We start from the raw sequence: 22467 nt of genomic DNA, 5'->3' as shown, positions 1-22467 counted from the left end.
GTCACGCAAAAATGCCTAGGATGCCACAGTTTCTTTAGTGTTAACCCTTTAACTCCCATAAGTGACCAAGGAAGAATTTCTCCTTACAATATCAACACAACATCAACCAGCTAAGTGATGAGAATAATGAAAAATATCAATTTGAGGATAATTAGTTGATCCAATACTAAATTCTCTGAACTAACATCATAAGAATTGTATGGTTGACAATAATGAGAATTACAAATTTGATCTGTGATTTAAAGTGTTAAAAATGTTTTTATGGCGTAATAAATAATGAATACGCTAGGAACGCTCATTATTTACCCCAGAGAGGGAGGGGGTCGTAGGATTCTGGTTATTTCTCAATGAAATTATCCTGATCCCCCCTTAAGGCTTTGTGTTATTGTCATGATCCCCCTTAATAGCAGTCACTTTTTTATGCTCACCCCCTTTATACTCTGATAGCAACGGCTGATCTCCCCTCCCTTCCCCCCCTGATAACCATGTGATCCCCAAAGTCCTCCTACCCCTCCCCCACCAGACGATAAATAACAACTGCTCCCTTAGGAAACCTAAGATTTGTAGTCTTCTTCAACGCGCACTGTTAACGGAGCTGCACTAAGGGATTATAAACCCCTCTTCGAGTACACGGTAAAAAGGTTAACATTTCCCGATAGCAGCGAGTAATGGGCTCCTGCCGATAGCCAGTTTAGGCCAATATTAGTGGAAATGATATGAGTTTATTGGAAACTTGGAAACAGGTTTGAGATGCTCTCGATTGACTCTCTTCTGGGCGGACTTTTCAAAAATTGCATGGAACGTGTGAATCTTAAAGAGTCTTTTTGCTCCTGTATTATATTGTTTGGTTTCAAGATGAACTATTCTGTAATCAAACCTCACTCAGTGTACTGCTTTCCATGGTGTGTTTTGCAGTATGCGGTTGGCAGAATGAAGTAGGTAGGTAACCGCCCTTACAGAGAGGAACAAGAAATACTATATTTGCCTTCAGAAGTTACTGAGTTTTTACCCACCAGCTACAAGCAGTGATATTGTTAAAAGAAATGCTTCCTTGAATCCCTGTGTTATGCAGAGACACTGGTGGAGTCTAAAAATTATCTCGATATGGCTATTAATATTCGAAACAATACGAAGTTTATTTTGCTAAGACTTATCCATTCTAAAATAGTTCAGTTATCCAGTTAATTGCGCCAATTGCATTCCCCTTAAGCATCGCTTAAGGGGACCGCACTTCCGTTGACCCGCGCTTCTATTGACCTGCGGGTACACCATACTTTCTTGGGTCAGACTTGGCGTATATTCCTCCAGGTTCCCTGGAAATCGCCTGCACCACAGCAAAAAAATCACTGCCAGTGATGTTGTGACCTCGTTGTGCTAAGCCTTCTATTACGTACTTGTCGATGCGATAGTCCTTATTGTTTTCATAAAATACTCTCTGATCAGGCACCATTTGTGAGTGCAATCGAGGTTTGTTTACCGCCTTAGACAAGTCATCTCCAAACCAGAGTTTGTTCATTAAGACCTGCAGGTGCAAAAATAATTATAAGCTTTCTTGCTTTCAATATTTACCACAGAGGCGGTGTGAATCCGCTCTGGAGATGGAGGGACGGATTAATTGACTACAGACTTCGACCCACATATACAGCCCACAGAATGCTTATCAGCTTAGCTATAAAATCTTAAGAGTCAAGGAATTTTGAATGAAATGATTGGACGTACCAGTGATACAGCTGTGGTTATAATTTTTCCGCCAGAAGCACCAATAACAAGCTGAACTTTTCCGTCGTTATCAGTTAAAATGGTGGGACACATGGAAGAGAACGGTCGCTTGCCTGGGCGAGGCCGATTGAATGGTGAAGGAGAAATATCACCCACTACTTCGTAATCAGGAATATCAAAATCTGCCATCTCATTGTTGTAAATGATGCCTGTGGTAGTGGATCGGTACTTAGCACCGAACCTATTATTAAACACAAAAACAGTTCACGTTATCACTAGAATGCAATGCAACTAGTGGTAAGTTTTGTCAGTTTCCTCTCTTTTTTTCTGGGTCCATCCTTCACGAACATTTATGAGCTGCCTCATTGCGATAAAAAGATGGGGTTAAGTTAGTATCCTGTGTCAAATTTATTGCTGTCATAACATTGTGCGAAAAGTTTATCGTGAGGCTTTATTTTTTAAAAAAAAATCGAGCGTTTGGCAAAAAGAAAAGAGTCCGGCCTCTTTTGAGGCCAGATTCTGAGCCCACTGAACACGCGCTCTTTCGAAAACAGTAATGAAAGATTCAAACGACAAGGCTGTAATAGGTGAGAAGTGATAGTAAAGTTGTGGCCTTTATTCTGACTTTGAAATACAGCTGCATGTGTTGGGTTCCGACGAGAGCATTTCGAGAAGAAGATGCCATTGCCCTCTTTAACAACGATAGTATCAAAGTCAATAGGTTCATCTGCCGCTCGCAGTTGTCGTATTTTTTGGGCACTTGATGAAAATAACTGTGGTAAACGAGCTGCGGAAGTTCGAGTAACTCCCCAATAATTTTTATCCAAGGCCCCTCATGGCTTCCCTGCCCGATTCTGTACCTCCTTCACCCTGAACACTTCAAAGCGAACACAAAACTACCCGCTAAGCAGGCTCAGGTTTAAGCCCGCTTGTCCAATATTGATTGGTTCTAAACTCACCTCATGTTGATAGTAGATGTCACGGAAACTGCGTCTCCATCTGAGGCCAGAACAGCCACGTGGGTAGTGCCGTAATCAGCGTTCGAAAAGAAGTCCGCGTAATACCTTACATCTTTGTGGGTCTTGTCATCCCATATTTTGTTACGTAAGCGATTGCCTGTTTTTGGCTCCAACATCTGTGATGCTCTTCTCTGAAATATCACCAAATTTGCATAATATTCAGCTAATATTCTGGTGATTCTGACTCAACTTTGTTGTGCGAATTTTGAATAAGATAATTCGCAACTGCTGCCAATTGTCTTCGAAAGTTGCTCCCATTTGCTCAACCAACCAGACGCAAAGCTTACTAAAGGGCGAACCTCATCGTCCCCGGACAAAATGTAATCAGGTTTGGTCACCCTGGTTTTCCCGCGTGAGGTCGGCCGCATTCGTTAACACAGAGTTATCACTGGCTCCTTTTAATTCTTGTTTTTCCATTTGCCTTTTTAATGGCTCGTTTTAAAATAGCGTTCACTTATCTTGCTGGAAGGTAACATGCGCCTTATTGCAGCAAAATGAAGCAAATTTAAATACATTTTTCAATCTGGAGTTGGTTTCTTTTGAGAGTCTGAGTGCGCAATTCGGACTCCAGTTAAGAGATTACTATCTTGTGTGATGGCTAACAACAAAGGGCTGACAAAAATCAACCAGAGAGTAGGCTCTTAAATACTGTGCGAGTAAAAGTAGCATATTGTTCTATTATGACAAAGTTCGGATGTAACGCGCGCTGTCACTGGTTGAAAGAGCGTGCTCAATGAGAGTATAGAGCATAGAGCTGTCACGTCATATGCCAAATTGTACTATGTCTAACCTTTCCCAGGACTTTTCTCTGGTTTTTTTTTTCTTAAATGTAAAGAGAAATTTCGGAACAGGCGGGTCGGCAAATGGCAACAGAAGAACTAAAAAAAGGTATGTAAACATGCCAGGCGCCGTAATTAACCTTATTATAACGTGAGCAGACACGAAATTCCTTGAGGAGAAAATGAAATGAACAGTCCGAGTTTTGAAAGTTTTCACACTCAGTTAGATTGCAAGCTTACGTAAAGTAATAACAATCAAACACAGCTAACACTCGTGTAGTATATATTGTTTCGTATCCCAAGAAGTGGGGAGAAACACTCGACTACATCTCGTGTTACTTCCTGTACTTCTTCCGTGCTCTAGCCGCTTCCTGCATGCTTTACAACAGAACAGAGCATAGTCAAAGTTTCTTTTTTTTTTTTACTAGCATTTCTATATTTTTCCTAAGTTATGCTTAATATTGTGCTTGTTTTTGAAAATTATGCTAATCCTTTTAAAGGTACCATTTTCACAACAGAAAAACAAAACAAGTCCAAATTAAAAATTTATTTTTATTTAGGCACGAATCGTCGATACTTCTTCATTTTAATAATTTGGTTTTATCAACTAAGTTGATAATGTAAATTGGCCACCTTAAAGAGTTTCCAAAGCTACGGTGGTCAATTCACGTTATCAAAGCACCACAGTTTCTTTCAGAACTTAACCCCTTTATTCTTTATTTTGAGTTACATACATGCAGGCACAATTCACTACTGCACTTAATTCAAGACTTCAAGCGGCGACATAATGTGTTAAAATTTATGATGTTCCTGTACGCGTTTCTCTTTGACGCCATTTTTTTTGCCTGTGAAAGCGGAAATTGGGACGCAATCTTTACTTTCGGTGTGCCAGTCTCTGGACGACGAATGACCAGGTACTGCGATTACTTTCTTCCCCAAAGACATTGAAAAATTGAAAATAGACCAAACCATGGGGCGAACTTGAAAATAATCAATCGAAGAGAACAATCCAGAGATGAATCTGGTTCTCTTCAAAAAATGCTGGAAATATACTGATTCTGCTAAAAGTGACACTTTTACTAAAAAGCAAAAATTAAGCTCGTTTTTCCAAACTATGCCAAAAATTATGCAAGCACAATCTCTAAGGGCCTGCCGGAAAACCCTCTGATATTATATCTGTACGGAAAATGTCATAAAGCTGGCATTTGAATCACTGAATTATTTCCACCTACCATGATGTCTGAATCGAAATCCGGATCTCCAAGCAGACTACGCCATGCATAACTGAACTTAAAGGCTTCAATTATCCGGTGATACGTAAGCACAGAGGATTTCTTGTCTTTAAAGGCTGACGACGTCATATTGTACCCTACATTAAAAAAAGGAAAAAAAATGACATTTCTTAAGCAAGACTTGGTGAGTAGTGCGCAGCAAACAATGTCGACGACTTTTTTTTTTTTTCCATTTTCCACCGGTTTCGTCTAATTAACCTTTTAACTCCTAAGAGTGACTAGCATCTAAGTTCTCCCAACGATATCAGTCCTGAATCAAACATTTAGGTCACGAGAATAAATGAAATGATCATCAAGTAAAGAAGTTCTACATTGCTAACCAACTTCTCCTTGTCAGCACCTTAAGAAACGTATAGAGAATAGTTTGGAGGATATGCATACTGATGTGAGGGTGTAAAAGGTGAAAATGACTTCGTCAGCGAATTCAAACATAACACGCTCCAACTAGAAATACCCACCAAACATGCTGCACCAGGTCTTAAAAGGGGGTTAGGAAGGGGGATCATAAGAATGTTACCAGGGGATCAGGTAAATTTTATCGTGAGGCAATAGAAATCCTCCACCCCCCATACCCCCCTTACCCTGCTTTCCCCCTTCCCCCCTTCCCCCTTCCCCCCTTTCCCACCCTCCCCCTTCCCCCCCTCCCCCCTCTCTCCCTTCCAAGGCGATAACTAAGGACTAGTCACTCTGATTTTTTGAACGTGAACTAGAGTGTGCGCACAAGGAAGGGGAACTATATGTGCTACATGTACTATATTGATCACAGTGTTTTTGAGACGGCGAGTTAGATATAAGAATATAATAATGATGACTATAATCGTGACTATAATAATAATAATAATAATAATAATAATAATAACATTTTGACGAGAACTCCTACCTCGCAAAATGTTCAAGATGAGCCCAAGCACGGCGCCACTTGTCGGGGGTGGGGTCAGGTACATTTTCATGCCCGAGAGTTCTGTCTGATACGACTCTCTCGTGATCGGCCTGTAATCTCTTAAATCACTGTCAGTCACCGTCCCATTGGTTTTCTTCAAATCACTGATAATGTCTCTGGCAAGTGCTCCATTGTAAAAAGATTCTGGATCGTCACGCACTCTTTCCAGGGTCGTTGCGTACTTTTCATTCTTAATAACGTCTCCTTTCTTAACAAGCCTTTTATTATCAACCAGGAGCAGTTCACTGAAAAAATTGAAAATTCATTAACGTAAATTATCTCATAACCCAGCTGCATACGAACAAAAATCTGTCGCTCTGAGAGAACAATCTTCTCATAGAAGACTTCTCTGGTATCAAACTACGATTCACCGGAGGGGAGGTGGCTGTTGGTGGTAAATTTCCGCCACTAACCACTGCCACCAAGGTGAGAGTCTTATATTATCATATAAATTACTGTGTTTTACAAGGATTTGCTTGGGGTTGAGTAGCCAATCAGAGCGCGCCTTTAACGCCAGTCGTTGTTTTCGTATATACAAATTGCCTTTGTCACATAGCAATTATGAATATTTCTGACCTTAAACCAGGGTCATTTTTAATATCTTCCTTGATTCCTTTGGTCTTTTTTAGTGCATCATCCAGTGCTTTAGATGCTTTAAACCCATTTTTGGCCAAATCGATGGCGGGTTGAACAAGGCGTTTCCATGTTAACCGACCATGTCGTTTCCAAGCCTCGAACTGACCGCGCACCTCGCCGGGAACAGCGATGGACCGACCACCTAAGATTAAAGCTTGTTAAGTTGACGTTTTTGTGGGTTTTTAAATATAGTTCGTCAATTCATTTGTGCCGTCTGTGTAGGTAAAGTATTTCCCTAGACAGACATTAATAAACTTTACAGACAAGGTATTTATAGACTTAGTTTAACGCGCCTATTTCTTGCAAGATTTAAAGTGCTGTCAAGGAGTCCAAAACTTCGAAGTAGAGAAAGAGAGTACGTTTGCATTGATTAATTAGAACCATTGCGACACACTGAATTGGGGAAAATGTCAATTAATCTATTAAAGCGGAATAAACAATAATTAAAAAGTAGTGTAAACCACACAAGTGAAGAATGTTTTACACGCACGCTGATTGGCTAACTCGGAAGTAAATAGCAAGTACCATTTCACCTCCGAGCAGCCGAAGAGAATAAAATCTCGCGTCAAGAGTTTAACTTCCGAACATTTTTTGGTATATTTTTAGCCAATTTTTTTGTATCTGTGTGGTATATACTAAAACAGTTATTCACCTCCACTTCGATGAATAATTGTATATATAAGCTCACAAAAAATTATGCAAAAAAAAAAATTTTGGAGACCTTTCTTGGCTTCTTCCTCTTTGTCCTTGAACATATCCCAGTAGGCTGTAGCTGGGGCAGTTTCTCTGAAATCGATGACTGTGGCTTGCTTTAATGTTTGATTGTACACTAACATCACTCCCCCACCTCCTATCCCTGATGAGTGCATGCTGACCACACCCAAACAGAACATGGCGGCGATGGCAGCATCCACCGCAGAGCCGTTTGCCTTTAGGATGTCTTCTCCTATGTCAGAACACTGCTGTGTATCCGTGGCAACGGCTTCTCTTTTATAGGGTCCGCCGAATGATTTATCGCGAAGTACGAAATACCAGACCAGCCCAACTACGAGACCTATTATAAATACTACTGCTACTATGACGCCGATTGCTATTTTACCACGCTTACTGCATGCCAAGTCCCTTAAAAAAAAACACTTTAAGGTTAGTTTTTGACTCGTTCAGGAACTATTTCTGTTGGCAGGTTACTGCGTCCATTTTAGATTCTTTTCCTTAGGGACCAGTAATTATCTACCGCCTGTCGAGGGGAGGGGGGGGAGGGAAGGGAGATTAGAGGATTTATTTTCGGGGGGGAAGGGAGGGGGTCAGTCATCGTCAACAGAGAATAAAGGGTGGACTATAGAAAATTGGGATCAATATTATCAGTATCTGAGCAACTGCCCACCTACCCCTCCCCTAATCCAACATTAACCCTGACTTTTTATTAATTGACTGTTGTTGAGTTAGGGGAGGGGTAGGTGGGTAGTTGCCTAGATTCTGATATTGATCCGAAAATTGACTGCCAATCACAATAATTACAAATGAGGGAAGGGGGGGGGGGGAAATCGTAAGAATATCACAAAGCTAAATGGAGGATCAGGTACACAACCAAAATCTGATGTAACCCTCCCGAACACAAATCTTATCAGTAGCTAAGTAATACATTTTCCTTCCTGTCCGTTGAACTCTCCAGACGTTTTTCACCCGGGTTTAGGCCCTTATAGACTGTGTTAATAAATGTAGTATATTATGCTGCTCAGCTAGCATTTCTCGATGTTTTCTAAACTATGCTCAAATAATTTCAACGAAACTGTAGGTCAGTCAGGTCAGGGGTAGCCTAACACAGTCGCCGGCTTACCCAAGTGTATAATTGCCTGGGGAAATGGGATCCAATTCGGAACGCTAAGTTTTGTTTGTTTGCGAACTCAGTGAAGAATTTACAATAATTAAAAGTAACTCTAAAGTATATATGTGTGATGTTTTTGAAACGACCCTTTCAACTTTATAGCGAATTCCAGCATTGTTAAATCCAACAAAATTGAAACAAAACTTATCCGTTGACGTGAATTGAAACGTTATATTTTTCTTGAATAATCATGACATCTAATCGTTATACCGTCGAAAATCAAAGCTCATATTTCGCAAGACTAATTTTTGTTTCCCGGCAAACTCGATGAAGAATTTACAATAGTTACAAGAGACTTTAAAGTCTATATGTATGATGTTTTTGAAAAGACCCTTTTGACTTTCTAAAGGCCTATTTACACGGTACGACTTTGTCGCAAGCGACAAGCTTACGACAGGCCTACGACATGACTCGGACTAAGGACAATTTACACGCGCACGACATTTTCACCTACATGCCAAAATCGCGTGCAATTCCACTCGTTTCGGCCACGGTCATTGTTTCAATAATTTGCAAGAGAAGGAAAAGAACCTATTCTTCGCTCCACAGTGATATCATATTCTCTGTTTCCTCATCTGAGAATGTATTTTTCGCTTTGGAAGCAGTCTTCGACTTTCCGGAGGCGACTTCCTCCGCCATTTTGACGCAAGAAAATTTCACCTTCCTCCCCTACTCAGTAGAAATTTGTCACAAAATACGTCATTTTCTATCAATTTCGGCTACGATTGTCGCAGCGTTTTAAAACATGTTTTAAAATCCTACGACATTTTTCGTGACGTGCACGACAGTCGTAAGCGAGTGGTAGGTTTGATTTACTCGATACAATTTGTGTCGTAGGCCTGTCGTAAGCTTGTCGCATGCGACAAAGTCGTACCGTGTAAATAGGCCTTAACGGATTCTAGCTTTGTTACATACGGCAAAATTGAAATCAAACTTATCCGATGACGTGAATAAACACGTCACATTTTTCTGAAATAATCACAACATCCAATCGCTATACCGTCTGAAATCAAAGTTCATATTTCCTCCCACAACTAAAGAATTCACACCTTCAAAATCATGGTTCTTTAACTCAACATCAGATCTCGTTCCAATCAATGCTCATACAGCGAAGAACGATGATTCCTTGCTAATGCATCGTATTATTGATTATCTTGTGCGTCCACGTCACTATATCACTTTCATACGTTCGATCATTATATTTGTAACTGCGGCGAAGATCTTGTCGAAATTTAGGTACTCTGAAATGTTTACTTGTACTACCTCGTATTATAAATTCACAAAGTTGCTGTTTTCATGGGAACCGCGAAACATTTCAGCTGAGATTGTTCCTTAAAATCACTGTGTGCCATTTTCTTGGTCTTGGATGTCTTATCAGACGTTTTGTGTGTTCATTGACAGATATTTGGAGTAGCGTGTTATAGCCAGTCTTCCAAATACAACCTACGATCTGCACTCAGATTTCCGGGAAATAATTCATTATATCTCTACCAAGATCGAACCGGAAAACAGAATTCTGGAGCGAAAATTTGCAGTGTTGCCCTTTAATTGAATATGACATATTACCCTTTGTATATGACGGATTGTTGGTAATTGTGCAGAGCGGTAGACTGAACTCTTAAACACTTTCCTTAACTTAGGCTAACGTTACATGTGCTCACTAACAACTGCAAATCAGCATCGTATCATACAGAGAGACGAAAACTTTGCTTACTTAAACTGTTTGGACTTCCCGTCTTGTTGACGCGTGTAACCTGATGAATCTTTGGTTGCCATTGCTATTCTTGTGGTAAACTGAACCTTGAACGGAACTGAAAGTCGAACTCGACTCTCAGGAAAGTGTTAGCTTTGCAATATGAATCTTTTTTTGTACTCTTGTAGTAATATCTCGAAATATTCAATCCGTTACGATGTGTCAACTAACAGTTTGCGCCCAGCTCTTCCCAAGATCTGATTTCACAGGGAGTGCCAACGTACTCAATTGAGACTTTTCTAAGCATTTTAATTATATCTTAAACTTAATTATATCTTAAACTTTCGGGAGCAAAAGGTCAGACATTTCCTTAGAAACACGATATCTGATCAAACACGTTTAGCTTGAGGCGTATTTTCTTTTTTTTTTCTTTTACCGTTCGGTAAAACCTCCGATAAGTCCACCTCTTCATAGAGTCATAAGAGGCACCTCAATACACCAACCATTTTTTTGGCTCATCGAACGGTTGGTCAATCCACTCTAATGAAAACTCTCTACGCAAACCAAAGTGCGTCTTTGCAACCAAAACAATCACGGACAAAAGACCTTTGTAACAAAATGCGCGGCAACTCACTCAAGCATATAATCCTTGACATTTCTTTTCTGTGTAAGAGTAAATATAAAACCAAAATAGAACGTTGCGTAAATTGAAGCATGCGTAGTGACTGAACCTTTCTCGTTTATTTTTGTCAACCTCTTTCTTCTGAGCTTGTATTTTAGTTTGTTCATTTGTTTTGTTTTGTTTTTTTGTACATAAATGTCACGCAAAAATGCCTAGGATGTTAACCATAAGGGACCAAGGAAGAATTTCTCCTTACAATATCAATACAACATCAACCAGCTAAGTGATGAGAATAATGAAAAATATCAATTTGGGGATAATTAGTTGATCCAGTACTAAATTCTCTGAACTAACATCATAAGAATTGTATGGTTGACAGTAAGGAGAATTACAATTTGATCTGGGATTTAAAGTGTTAAAAATGTTTTTTTATGGCGTAATAAATAATGAATACGCTAGGAACGCTCATTATTTACCCCAGAGAGGGAGGGGGTCGTAGGATTCTGGTTGTGTCTCAATGAAATTATCCCGATTCCCCCTTAAGGCTTTGTGTTATTGTCATGATCCCCCTAAATAGCAGTCAGTTTTTTATGCTCACCCCCTTTATACTCTGATAGTAACGACTGATCTCCCCTCCCTTCCCCCCCTGAGAACCATGTGATCCCCAAAGTCCTCCTACCCCTCCCCCGCCAGACGATAAATAACAACTGCTCCCTTAGGAAACCTAAGATTTGTAGTCTTCTCCAACGCGCACTGTTAACGAAGCTGCACTAAGGGATTATAAACCCCTCTTCGAGTACAAGGTAAAAAGGTTAACATTTCCCGATAGCAGCGAGTAATGGGCTCCTGCCGATAGCCAGTTTAGGCCAATATTAGTGGAAATGATATGAGTTTATTGGAAACTTGGAAACAGGTGTGCGAGTGTGATGATTCTTTGAGATGCTCTCGATTGACTCTTTTCTGGGCGGACTTTTCAAAAATTGCATGGAACGTGTGAATCTTAAAGAGTTTTTTGCTCCTGTATTATATTGTTTGATTTCAAGATGAGCTACTCTGTAATCAAACCTCACTCGGTGTACTGCTTTCCATGGTGTGTTTTGCATTATGCGGTTGGCAGAATGAAGTAGGTAGGTAACCGCCCTTACAGAGAGGAACGAGAAATACTTTATTTGCCTTCAGAAATTACTGAGTTTTTACCCACCAGCTACAAGCAGTGATATTGTTAAAATCCTTCCTTGAATCACTGTGTTATGCAGAGACACTGGTGGAGTCTAAAAATAATCTAGATATGGCTATTAATATTCGAAGCAATGCGAAGTTTATTTTGCTAACACTTATCCATTTTAAATTATATAATAAGCTCAGTTATGCACGCATTCTGATTGGTTCTCAGTTATGATCTATTGGAAGACAGACCTATAGATGACGTCATCATTAAAACTTTTTTTAAATTCTTTATTATATAAAACAAATAGATTCCAAGTTGCCGTGCGTCTGTTCAGTAATAGATCACAGAGGACATCAAAATGTGGTAAGAACATCAGTGACACACTCGGCTGTGCCTCGTGTGCCACTTTTTTGTTCTTACCACATTTTGACGTCATCTGTGATCTACTACTGAATAGACGCACGGCAACTTGGAATCTATTTGTTAAATAGTTCAGTTATCCAGTTAATTGGGCCAATCACATTCCGCACTTCTATTGACCCGCGGGTACACCATGCTTTCTCGGGTCAGACTTGGCGTATATTCCTCCAGGTTCCCTGGAAATCGCCTGTACCACAGCAAACAAATCACTGCCAGTGATGTTGTGACCTCGTTGTGCTAAGCCTTCTATTACGTACTTGTCGATGCGATAGTTCTTATTGTTTTCATAAAATACTCTCTGATCAGGCACCATTTGTGAGTGCAATCGAGGTTTGTTTACCGCCTTAGACAAGTCATCTCCAAACCAGAGTTTGTTCATTAAGACCTGCAGGTGCAAAAATAATTATAAGCTTCCTTGCTTTCAATATTTACCACAGAGGCGGCGTGAATCCGCCCTGGAGATGGAGGGAAGGATTAATTGACTACAGACTTCGACCCACTGAAAAATGAGTGTGTGTTTCTAAACTCTCAATAGCTCTCTGAGCAAAGTGTTGAGCATGGGCAAGGGCGTAGCTAGAGTGGGGAGGGGGGGGGGTCATGGGGTGCCCGTGACCCTCCTACCTTTTGTAAGCCTTGATTTAAGCAAACAACCCACAATATTTAGTCGGTGGAAACTGGTAAGTACCCTCCGTTTGATACAGTGTGAACCCTCCTTGAAGCATCCTGATTACACCCCTAATGAGGTTCAATATACAGCCCACAGAATGCTTATCAGCTTAGCTATAAAATCTTAAGCGTCAAGGAAATTTGAATGAAACGACTGTACATACAAGTGATACAGCTGGGGTTATCCTTTTCCCACCAGAAGCACCAATAACAAGCTGAACTTTTCCGTCGTTATCGGTTAAAATGGTGGGACACATGGAAGAGAACGGTCGCTTGCCAGGTGCAGGAAAATTGAATGGTGAAGGAGAAATATCACCCACTACTTCGTAACCAGGAATATCAAAATCTGCCATCTCATTGTTGTAAATGATGCCTGTGGTAGTGGATCGGTATTTAGCACCGAACCTATTATTAAACACAAAAGCAGTTCGCGGTATCACTAGAATGCAATGCAACTATTAATAAGTTTGTTAGTTTCCCCTCTTTTTCTGGGTCCATACTTCACGAACATTTATGAGCCACAATGCGATAAAAAGATGGGCCTAAGTCAGTATCTGGAGTCAAAATATCATTGTGGGACAATTTTATCGTGAGGCATCATTTCTTTTTAAAAAAAAATAGAGCGTTTAGCAAAAAGAAAAGAATCCGGCCTCTTTTGAGGCCAGATTCTGAGCCCGCTGAACACGCACACTTTCGAAAACAGTAATGAAAGATTCAAGCGACGAGGCTGTAATAGGTGAGAAGTGATCGACGGCAAGTTGTGGCCTTTCTTCTAACCTTGAAATATGGCTGCGTCTAACTGTTCCCGACACAAGCAGTTCGAGAAGAAGATACCATTGCCCTCTTTTACCAACGATAGTATCAACTGCCGCTCGCAATTGTCGTATTTTTTGGACGCTTGATGAAATAACTGCGGCAAACGAGCTGTGGAAGTTCGAGTAGCCACCCAATAATTTTCATCCTAAGCCCATCGTGGCTTCCCTGCCCGATTCTGTACCTCCTCCACCTTGAACGCTTCAAAGCGAACACAAGACTACCCGCTAAGCAGGCTCAGGTTTAAGCCGTTCGTCCAATATTGATTAGTTCTAAACTCACCTCATGTTGATAGTAGATGTCACGGAAACTGCGTCACCATCTGGGGCCAGAACAGCCACGTGGGTAGTACCGTAATCAGCGTTCGAAAAGAAGTCCGCGTAATAGCTTACATCTTTGTGGGTCTTGTCATCCCATATTTTGTTACGTAGGCGATTGCCTGTTTTTGGCTCCAACATCTGTGATGCTCTTCTCTGAAATATCACCAAATTTGCATAATATTCAGCTAATGTTCTGGCGATTCTGACTGAACTTTGTTGTGCGAATTTTGAATAAGATAATCCGCAATTGTTGCCAGTTGTCTTTGAAAGTTGCCCCCACTTGCTCGACCAACTAGATGCAAAGCTTAATCAAGGGAGAACCTCATCGTCTCCGGACAAAATGTAATCAGGTTTGGTCACCCTCGTTTTCCCGCATGGGGTCGGCCACATTCATTAACACAGAATTATCCTTTGCTCTTTTTAATTCTTGTTTTTACATTTGCCCTTTTAACGGCTCGTTTTAAAATAGCGTTCACTTATCTTGCTGGAAGGTAAAATGCGCTATATCGCAACAAAATGGGCAAATTTAAATTTTTTTTTTTTCAATTTGAAGTTGGCTTTTTTTGAGTGTCTGAGTACGCAATTCGGACTTCAAGGAAGAGATTACTATCTCGTGTGATCGCTAACAGCAAAGGGCTGACAAAAATCAACCAGAGAGTAGACCCTTAAATACTGTGCCAGTAAAAGTGGCATATTGTACTATTATAATAAAGTTCGGATATAACGCACGCTATCATTAGTTGAAAGAGCGTGCTCCATGAGAGTATAGAGCATGGAGCTCAGCTAAAGCTGTCACACCATCTGCCCAATTGTACTGTCTAACCTTTTCCAGGACTTTTCTCTATTTTTTTTCTTAAATTGAAAGTGAAATTTCGGAACAGGCGAGTCGGCAAATGGCAACAGAGGAACCAAATAAAGGTATGTAAATATGCTAGGCGCCGTAATCGACGTTATTATAAGGTGAGCTGAGACGAAAATCCTCAAAGAGAAAATGAAATGGACAGTCCGAGTTTGGAAGGTTTTCACACTCAGTAGAATTGCAAGCTTACATGTTGCCTGTGAAAGCGGAAACTGGGACAGACGCATTCTTTACTTCCGGTGTGTCCAGTCCTCTAGACGACCAATGACCAGGTACTGCGATTGCTTTCTTCCCCGAAAACATTGGAAAATTGAAAATAGACGAAGCCATAGGCCGAACTTGAAAATAATCAATCGAAGAGAAAAATCCAGTGATGTATCTGGTGATGTTCTCTTCAAAAAATGCTGGAAATATGCTGATTATGCTAGCAGTGCTACTTTTACAATAAAGGAAAAATTATGCTCTTTTTTCCAAATTAATTATGCCAAAAATTATGCAAGCACAATCTCTAAGGGCCGACCGGAAAACCCTCTGATATTATATCTGTACGGAAAATGTTATAGAGCTGGCATTTGTATCACTGAATTATTTCCACCTACCTCGATGTTTGAATTGAACTTCGGATCTCCAAGCAGACTGCGCCATGCATAACTGAACTTAAAGGCTTCAATGATTCGGTGATACGTAAGCACAGAGGATTTCTTGTCTTTAAAGGCTGACGACGTCATATTGTACCCTACATTAAAAAAAGAGGGAAAAAATGATACTTCTTAAACAGGGCTTGGTGAGTAGCATGTAGCAAACAATGTTGAAGACTCGTTTTTTTTTCCTTATTTCCCACCGGTTTCGTCTAATTAACCCTTTAATTCCTTAGAGTGACTAGCATCTAATTTCTCTTAACAATATCAGCCCTGAATCAAACATGAAGGTCATGAGAATAAATGAAATGATCACCAACCAAAGAATAAAAGGGTAAGTTTCTAAAGAAACTGTGGTGCTGCGTCGGTGGGAGAGTATAGGAGGTAATTTAGTGTTAACAACTGGGTTGAAAACGTAAATTAGCCACCGTAAAGGGTAAAAAAGCTGACGTTTCGAGCGTTAGCCCTTCGTTAGAGCGATTAGAGGAATTGTGGGTTGTGTGTGGATTTATATGTAGAAAGTGGAGCTACGCCATTGGTGGGAATATGGTGACGAGAGAACAGGAATAAATTAGTTGAATGAAAAGCGCTCGTTGATTCCGTGGGGATTAAGGGTGCCGATTTGGAATATAAATTTTTGTTCTAGTGTTTTATGGCTTTCCGAACTGCCTAGATGTAAGGAAAGGCCGCAAACTGCCATATGCTGTTTAGAACGATAAGGAAGATTAAAGTGTCTAGCGACTGGTTTGGATGCGTCCTTGTCATTTTTTTCCACATCGCGAAGGTGTTCTCGGAATCGGTCACCCAGTCGTCTTCCTGTTTCGCCGATGTATAACTTATTGCAATAAGTGCAAGTTATGCAGTAAATAACATTGGCGGAGTTACACGTAAAGTGATCAATGATCTTAATGGATCTTTTGGTCCCGATATTTTCTCTACGTTATGAATGAAAGGACAAGTTCTGTATCGTGAGCGAGCGCATTTAAAAGTTCCAGATTGGTCACAGGTTTGAAATGAACTCCTGACTAAAAAGTTGCCTATGTTTTTGTCACGTTTGAATGAAATAAGTGGGGGTTGCGAAAAGATAGTGCCAGTCTCTGAATCGTTTTGGAGTAATTTAAAATTTTTAAGAATGATAGATTTAACTGCGTGGTTGTGAGGGTGAAATGTAAGAGTAAATGGAATGCGGTCCGTGTTCTCCTTCTCGGCCGTTTGTAGTTTTACAAAAAAGAAGTTTTACATTGCTAACCAAATTCTCCTTGTCAGCACCTTAGGAAACGTACAGAGAACAGTATGGAGAATATGCATACTGATATGAGGGTGTAAACGGTGAAAATGACTTTGTCAGTGAATTCAAACATAACTTGCTCCAACTAGAAACACAATTTCCTCTCTCTTGACATAAGCCAGATCTTTAAAAGGGGAGACCGGTGGTGATCATAATAATGTTACCGGGGATCCGGTAAATTTTAACGTGGCGCAATAAAAATTCTCCACACCCCCCCTCCCTTCCAAGGTGATAATTAAGGACTGGTCGCTCTTTTTTTTTTTTTTTTGAACGTGAAGAAGAGTGTGTGCACAAGGAAGGGGAGCTATATGTGCTACATGTACTATATTTATCACAGTGTTTTTGAGACGGCGAGTGAGATGTAAGAAAACAGTTATAATGACAATAATAATAATAGCATTTTGAGGAGAACTCCTACCTTGCAAAATGTTCAAGATGAGTCCAAGCACGGCGCCACTTGTCGGGGGTGGGGTCAGGTACATTTTCATGCCCGAGAGTCCTCTCTGATATGGATTTCTCGTGATCGGCCTGTAATCTCTTAAATCACTGTCAGTCACCATCCCATTGACTTTCTTCAAATCACGAATAATGTCACTGGCAAGTGCTCCATTGTAAAAAGATTCTGGATCGTCACGCACTCTTTCCAGGGTCATTGCGTACTTTTCATTCTTAATGACGTCTCCTTTCTTAACAAGCCTTTCATTATCAACCAGGAGCAGTTCACTGAAAAAATTGAAAATTCAATGACGTAAATTATCACATTATCCAGCTGCATACGAACAAAACTCTGTCGCTCTGAGAGAATAATCTTCCCATAGAAGACTGTGGTTCCTTCACCGAAGGAGAGGTGGCTGGTGGTGGTAAATTTCCGCCACCAACCACCGTCACCGAGGTAAAAGTTGTTTATTATCATATAAACTACGGTGTTATACAAGGATTTCCAGCCCTGAGAAAAGCCGTAACAACACACGTGAAAAAATACGATCTTTTTTCGCGTGTGTTTGATATCGTCAATCAGCTGCTGATACGTCACTTGTCTTTCGGGGCACTCGGTCAGGTTGATGAATGAACTGCAAAGCCTTCACCATTCTAAATCCGTGGTTTTTTTTTTGGAAATTTCTCGGATTATGGCTGCTAAAACACCGAAAAATCCGTATTGCTCACGCCGTGTCCCTAAAAGATTTCTTCTGTCGGTAAGGACAAAGTCAGTGATTGAGAATTTTTTACATTGAAATTACGCCCATTGTTGTTTTTTGTAATGATTCAACGCATTTTTCATCTTGAACCTTAGCGCCAACGCACTTTCTAATTTTCATTCGGGGATTGTCGATCCTTTAATTTTCATTCGTTAATAAAGTCGACTTTTCTTGTCAGTGAAGGGCTATTGTGTTTATATGATAAAAAATACTACATGGTTGCTTGTAGATATGGAATTTCTCTTCTCGTGTTTAACTCGACAACTCACTCGGTCGCTGCGCTCACTCGTGAGCTATCGAGTTAAATACTCGAAGAGAAATTCCATATCTACGCGCACCCGTGTATTATTCTCTATTTATTATATACTAAAACAGTGAGATAATATAGCACAAAAAGATTATTTATTCCTGCAACCATTACAACATTTTCAGGGGACATGCTCGGAGGTGAATAACAAATCATATTCAGAGATTGAGCAGCCAATCAGAGCGCGCCTTTAACACTATCCACTTTTTTCGTATACACAAACTGCCTTCGCCACACAGCAATAATGAATATTTCTGACCTTAAACCAGAGTCATTTCTGATATCTTTTTCGATTCCTTTGGTCGTTTTTAGTGCATCATCCAGTGCTTTAGATGCTTTAAACCCATTTTTGGCCAAATCGATGGCGGGTTGAACAAGGCGTTTCCATGGTAACCGACCATGTCGTTTCCAAGCCTCGAACTGACCGCGCACCTCGCCGGGAACAGCGATGGACCGACCACCTAAGGTTAATGGTTGTTAAGTTGGCGTTTTTTTGGGGTTTTATAAAAAAATATTGTTTGTTAATTCGTTGGTGCCATCTGTGTAAGTAAGGTATTTCCTTAGACAGATATTAATAAACTTAACAAACGAGGTAATTATAGATTTAGTTTAACGCGCCGATTTTCTTTTGGGATTTAGAGTACTCTCAAGGAGTCCAAAACTTCGAAGTAGAGAAAGAAAGTACGTTTGCATTGATCAATTCGTTTGCATTGATCAATTAGTAGATACACTGAATTGGGGAACATGTCCATTACTCTGTTAAAGCAGAATAAATAATAATTAAAAAGTAGTAAATGGCACGCAAGTTAACAATGTTTTACGCACAAGCAGATTGGCTAGCTCAGAAGTGAATAGCAAGTACCATTCACCTCCAAGCAGTCGAAGAGAAGAATTGGCATAATTTTAGCCTAATTTTTGGTATTGGTCTGGTTTATACTAAAACAGTCATTCACTTCCACTTCGATTAAAAATTGTTAACGATAAGTTCACAACAAAATCATGCATAAACAAAAGTTTAGACCTATCTTGGCTTCTTTCTCCCTGCCCCTGAACACATCCCAGTAGGCAGTAGCTGGGGCAGTTTCTCTGAAGTCGATGACTGTGGCTTTCTTTGATATTTGATTGTACACTAACATCACTCCCCCACCTCCTATCCCTGATGAGTGCATGCTGACCACACCCAAACAGAACATGGCGGCGATGGCAGCATCCACTGCAGAGCCGTTTGCCTTTAGGATGTCTTCTCCTATGTCAGAACACTGCTGTGTATCCGTGGCAACGGCTTCTCTTTTATAGGGTCCGCCGAATGATTTATCGCTACGAAGCATGAAATAACAGACCAGCCCAACTACGAGACCAATAGCACAAAATGCTGCGACAATTGTAATTATACTACATGCCCAGCACCTTAAAAAAAAACACTTTCAGGTTAGTTTTTGACTCGTTCAGGATCTTTTAAATTATTTGGGTAAGGAGAAGAATTACGTTTGCAGCTAAACATGATGTATAAATAGATAAATAGATTACTGCAATCCTAGTTAAAGTTGCAACATAAAATCTTTAATTTAACTATTTCTGTTGGCAGGTTATTGCGTCCATCTTAAGATTCCTTTCCTTAGGGACCAGTAATTATCTACCGCCTATCGAGGGGGGGGGGGGGGAAAGGGAGATTAGAGGATTTATTTTCGGGAGAAGGGAGGGGATCGTCAACATAACACCGTCAACAGAGAATAAAGGGGGGACTATAGAAAATTGGGATCAATATCAGTATCTGAGCAACTGCCCACCTACCCCTCCCCTAACCCAACATTAACCCTGACTTGTTATCAATTGACTGTTGTTGAGTTAGGGGAGGGGTAGGTGGGTAGTTGCGTAGATACTGATATTGATCCGAAAATTGACCGCCAATCACAATAATTACAAATGAGGGGAGGGGGGGGGGTGGAATCGTAAGAATATCACAAAGCTAAATGGAGGATCAGGTACACAACCAAAATCCGATGTAACCCTCCCGAACACAAATCTTATCAGTAACTAAGTAATACATTTTCCTTCCTGTCCGTTGAACTCTCCAGACGTTTTTCAACCGGGTTTAAGCCCTGATAGACTATGTCAGTAAATGTAGTATATTATGCTGCTAGCATTTCTCGATGTTTTCTAAACTATGCTCTAATAATTTCAACGAAACTGTAGGTCAGTCAGGTCATGGGGTAACCCGTAACACAGTTTCCTAGTGTATAATTGCCTGGGGAAATGGGATCCAATTCGGAACGCTAAGTTTTGTTTGTTTGCAAACTCAGTGAAGAATTTACAATAATTAAAAGTAACTATAAAGTATATATGTGTGATGTTTTTGAAACAACCCTTTCAACTTTATAGTGAATTCCAGCATTATTAAATCCAACAAGATTGAAACCAAACTTATCCGATGACGTGAATTGAAACGTTATATTTTTCTTGCAATAATCACGACATCCAATCGTTATACCGTTGTAAATCAAAGTTTATATTTCGCAAGGCTAAGTTTTGTTTTCTGGTAAACTCGATGAAGAATTTACAGTAGTTACCTCAAAATTTAATGTCTATAAGTATGATGTTTTTGAAACGACCCTTTTGACTTTCTAACGGATCCTAGCTTTGTTACATCCGGCAAAATTGAAATCAAACTTATCCAATGACGTGAATAGACAGATCAGATCTGTCTATTCAGATCTCGTTTCAGTCGATGCTCACACAGCGAAGAACGATGACTCCTTCCTAATGCATCGTATTATTGATTATCTTGTGCGTCCACGTCACCATATCACTATAATACGTTCGATTATATTTGTAACTGCGGCGAAGATCTTGTCGAAATGTACCTCGTATCATAAATTCACAAAGTTGCTTTTTTTTATAGGAACCACTAAACATTTCAGCCGAGATTGCGTGTTCATTGACAGATATTTGGAGTAGCGTGTTATAGCCAGTCTTCCAAATACAACCTACGATCTGCACTCAGATTTCCGTGAAATAATTCATCGTATCTCTACCAAGATCGAACCGGAAAACAGAATTCTGGAGCGAAAATTTGCAGTGTTGCCCTTTGGTTGAATATGACATATTTCCCTTTGTATATGATGGAATGTTGATAATTGTGCAGAGCGGTAAACTGAACTCTTAAACACTTTCCTTAACTTAGGCTAACGTTACATATGCTCACTAACAACTGCAAATCAACATCATACAGAGAGAGGAAAACTTTGCTTACTTAAACTGTGTGCACTTCTCGTCTGAATCTTCGGTTGCCATTGCTATTCTTGTTGTAAACTGAACCTTGAACGGAAATGAAAGTCGAACTCGACTCTCAGGAAAGTGTTAGCTTCGCAATATGAATCTTTTTTGTACTCTTGTAGTAATATCTCGAAATATTCAATCCGTTACGATGTGTCAACTAATAACAGTTTGCGCTCAGCTCTTCCCAAGATCTGATTTCACAGGGAGCGCCACGTACTCAATTGAGACTTTTCTAAGCATTTTAATTTCGCATATCTTAAACTTTCGGGAGCAAAAGGTCAAACTTTTCTTTAGAAACACGATATCTGATCACAACACGTTTAGCTTGAGGCGTATTTTCGTCTTTTTTTTTTTACCGTTCAGTAGAACCTTCAATAAGGCCACCTCTTCATAGAGTCATAAGAGGCACCTCACTTCACCAACCATTTTTTTGGCTTATCGAACGGTTCGTTAATCCACTCCAATGTAAACTCTCTACGCAAACCAAAGTGCGTCTCAGCAACTAAAACAATCACGACAAAAGACCTTTGTAACAAAATGCGCGGCAACTCACTCAAGCATATAATCCTTGACATTTCTTTTCTGTGTTAGAGTAAATATAAAACCAAAATAGAACGTTGCGTAAATTGAAGCATGCGTAGTAACTGTACCTTTCTCGTTTATTTTTTGTCAACCTCTTTCTTCTGAGCTTGTGTTTTAGTTTGTTCATTTGTTTTGTTTTTTTTGTACATAAATGTCACGCAAAAATGCCTAGGATGCCAGTTTCTTCAGTGTTAACCCTTTAACTCCCATAAGTGACCAGGGAAGAATTTCTCCTTACAATATCAACACAACATCAACCAGCTAAGTGATGAGGATAATGAAAAATATCAATTTGGGGATAATTAGTTGATCCAATACTAAATTCTCTGAACTAACATCATAAGAATTG

General features: G+C 40.0%; 1 protein-coding gene across 3 annotated transcripts; it reads right to left on the bottom strand.

Moving 5' to 3' along the window:
- Nucleotides 1–702: 702 nt before the first annotated feature.
- On the bottom strand, nt 703–22033 carry LOC113684596 (glutathione hydrolase 1 proenzyme). Of its 3 annotated transcripts, none has more exons than XM_089190767.1 (8): nt 21511–21685; nt 7107–7507; nt 6326–6527; nt 5690–5994; nt 4750–4886; nt 2679–2869; nt 1720–1960; nt 703–1522 (listed from the first exon to the last, which is right to left on the bottom strand). In XM_089190767.1, the coding sequence occupies exons 1-8, from the start codon at nt 21549–21551 to the stop codon at nt 1250–1252; spliced, it is 1791 nt and encodes a 596-aa protein (XP_089046893.1). In that variant the 5' UTR covers nt 21552–21685; the 3' UTR covers nt 703–1249. The 3 variants fall into 3 exon arrangements, with proteins under 3 accessions (XP_089046893.1, XP_089046892.1, XP_089046894.1); XM_089190766.1 differs by lacking the exon at nt 21511–21685 and adding an exon at nt 9985–10290; XM_089190768.1 differs by lacking the exons at nt 703–1522; nt 1720–1960; nt 2679–2869; ... (2 more) ...; nt 6326–6527; nt 7107–7507 and adding exons at nt 11881–12558; nt 13004–13244; nt 13935–14125; ... (2 more) ...; nt 18520–18721; nt 19282–19667 and having other exon boundaries at nt 21511–22033.
- Between the last annotated feature and the right edge of the window lie 434 nt (nt 22034–22467).

The sequence above is a fragment of the Pocillopora damicornis genome, chromosome 12 (genome assembly GCF_964200805.1).
Source record: "Pocillopora damicornis chromosome 12, jaPocDami1.2, whole genome shotgun sequence".
NCBI lineage: Eukaryota > Metazoa > Cnidaria > Anthozoa > Scleractinia > Pocilloporidae > Pocillopora > Pocillopora damicornis.
This window is presented reverse-complemented; position numbering and strand designations above follow the sequence as displayed.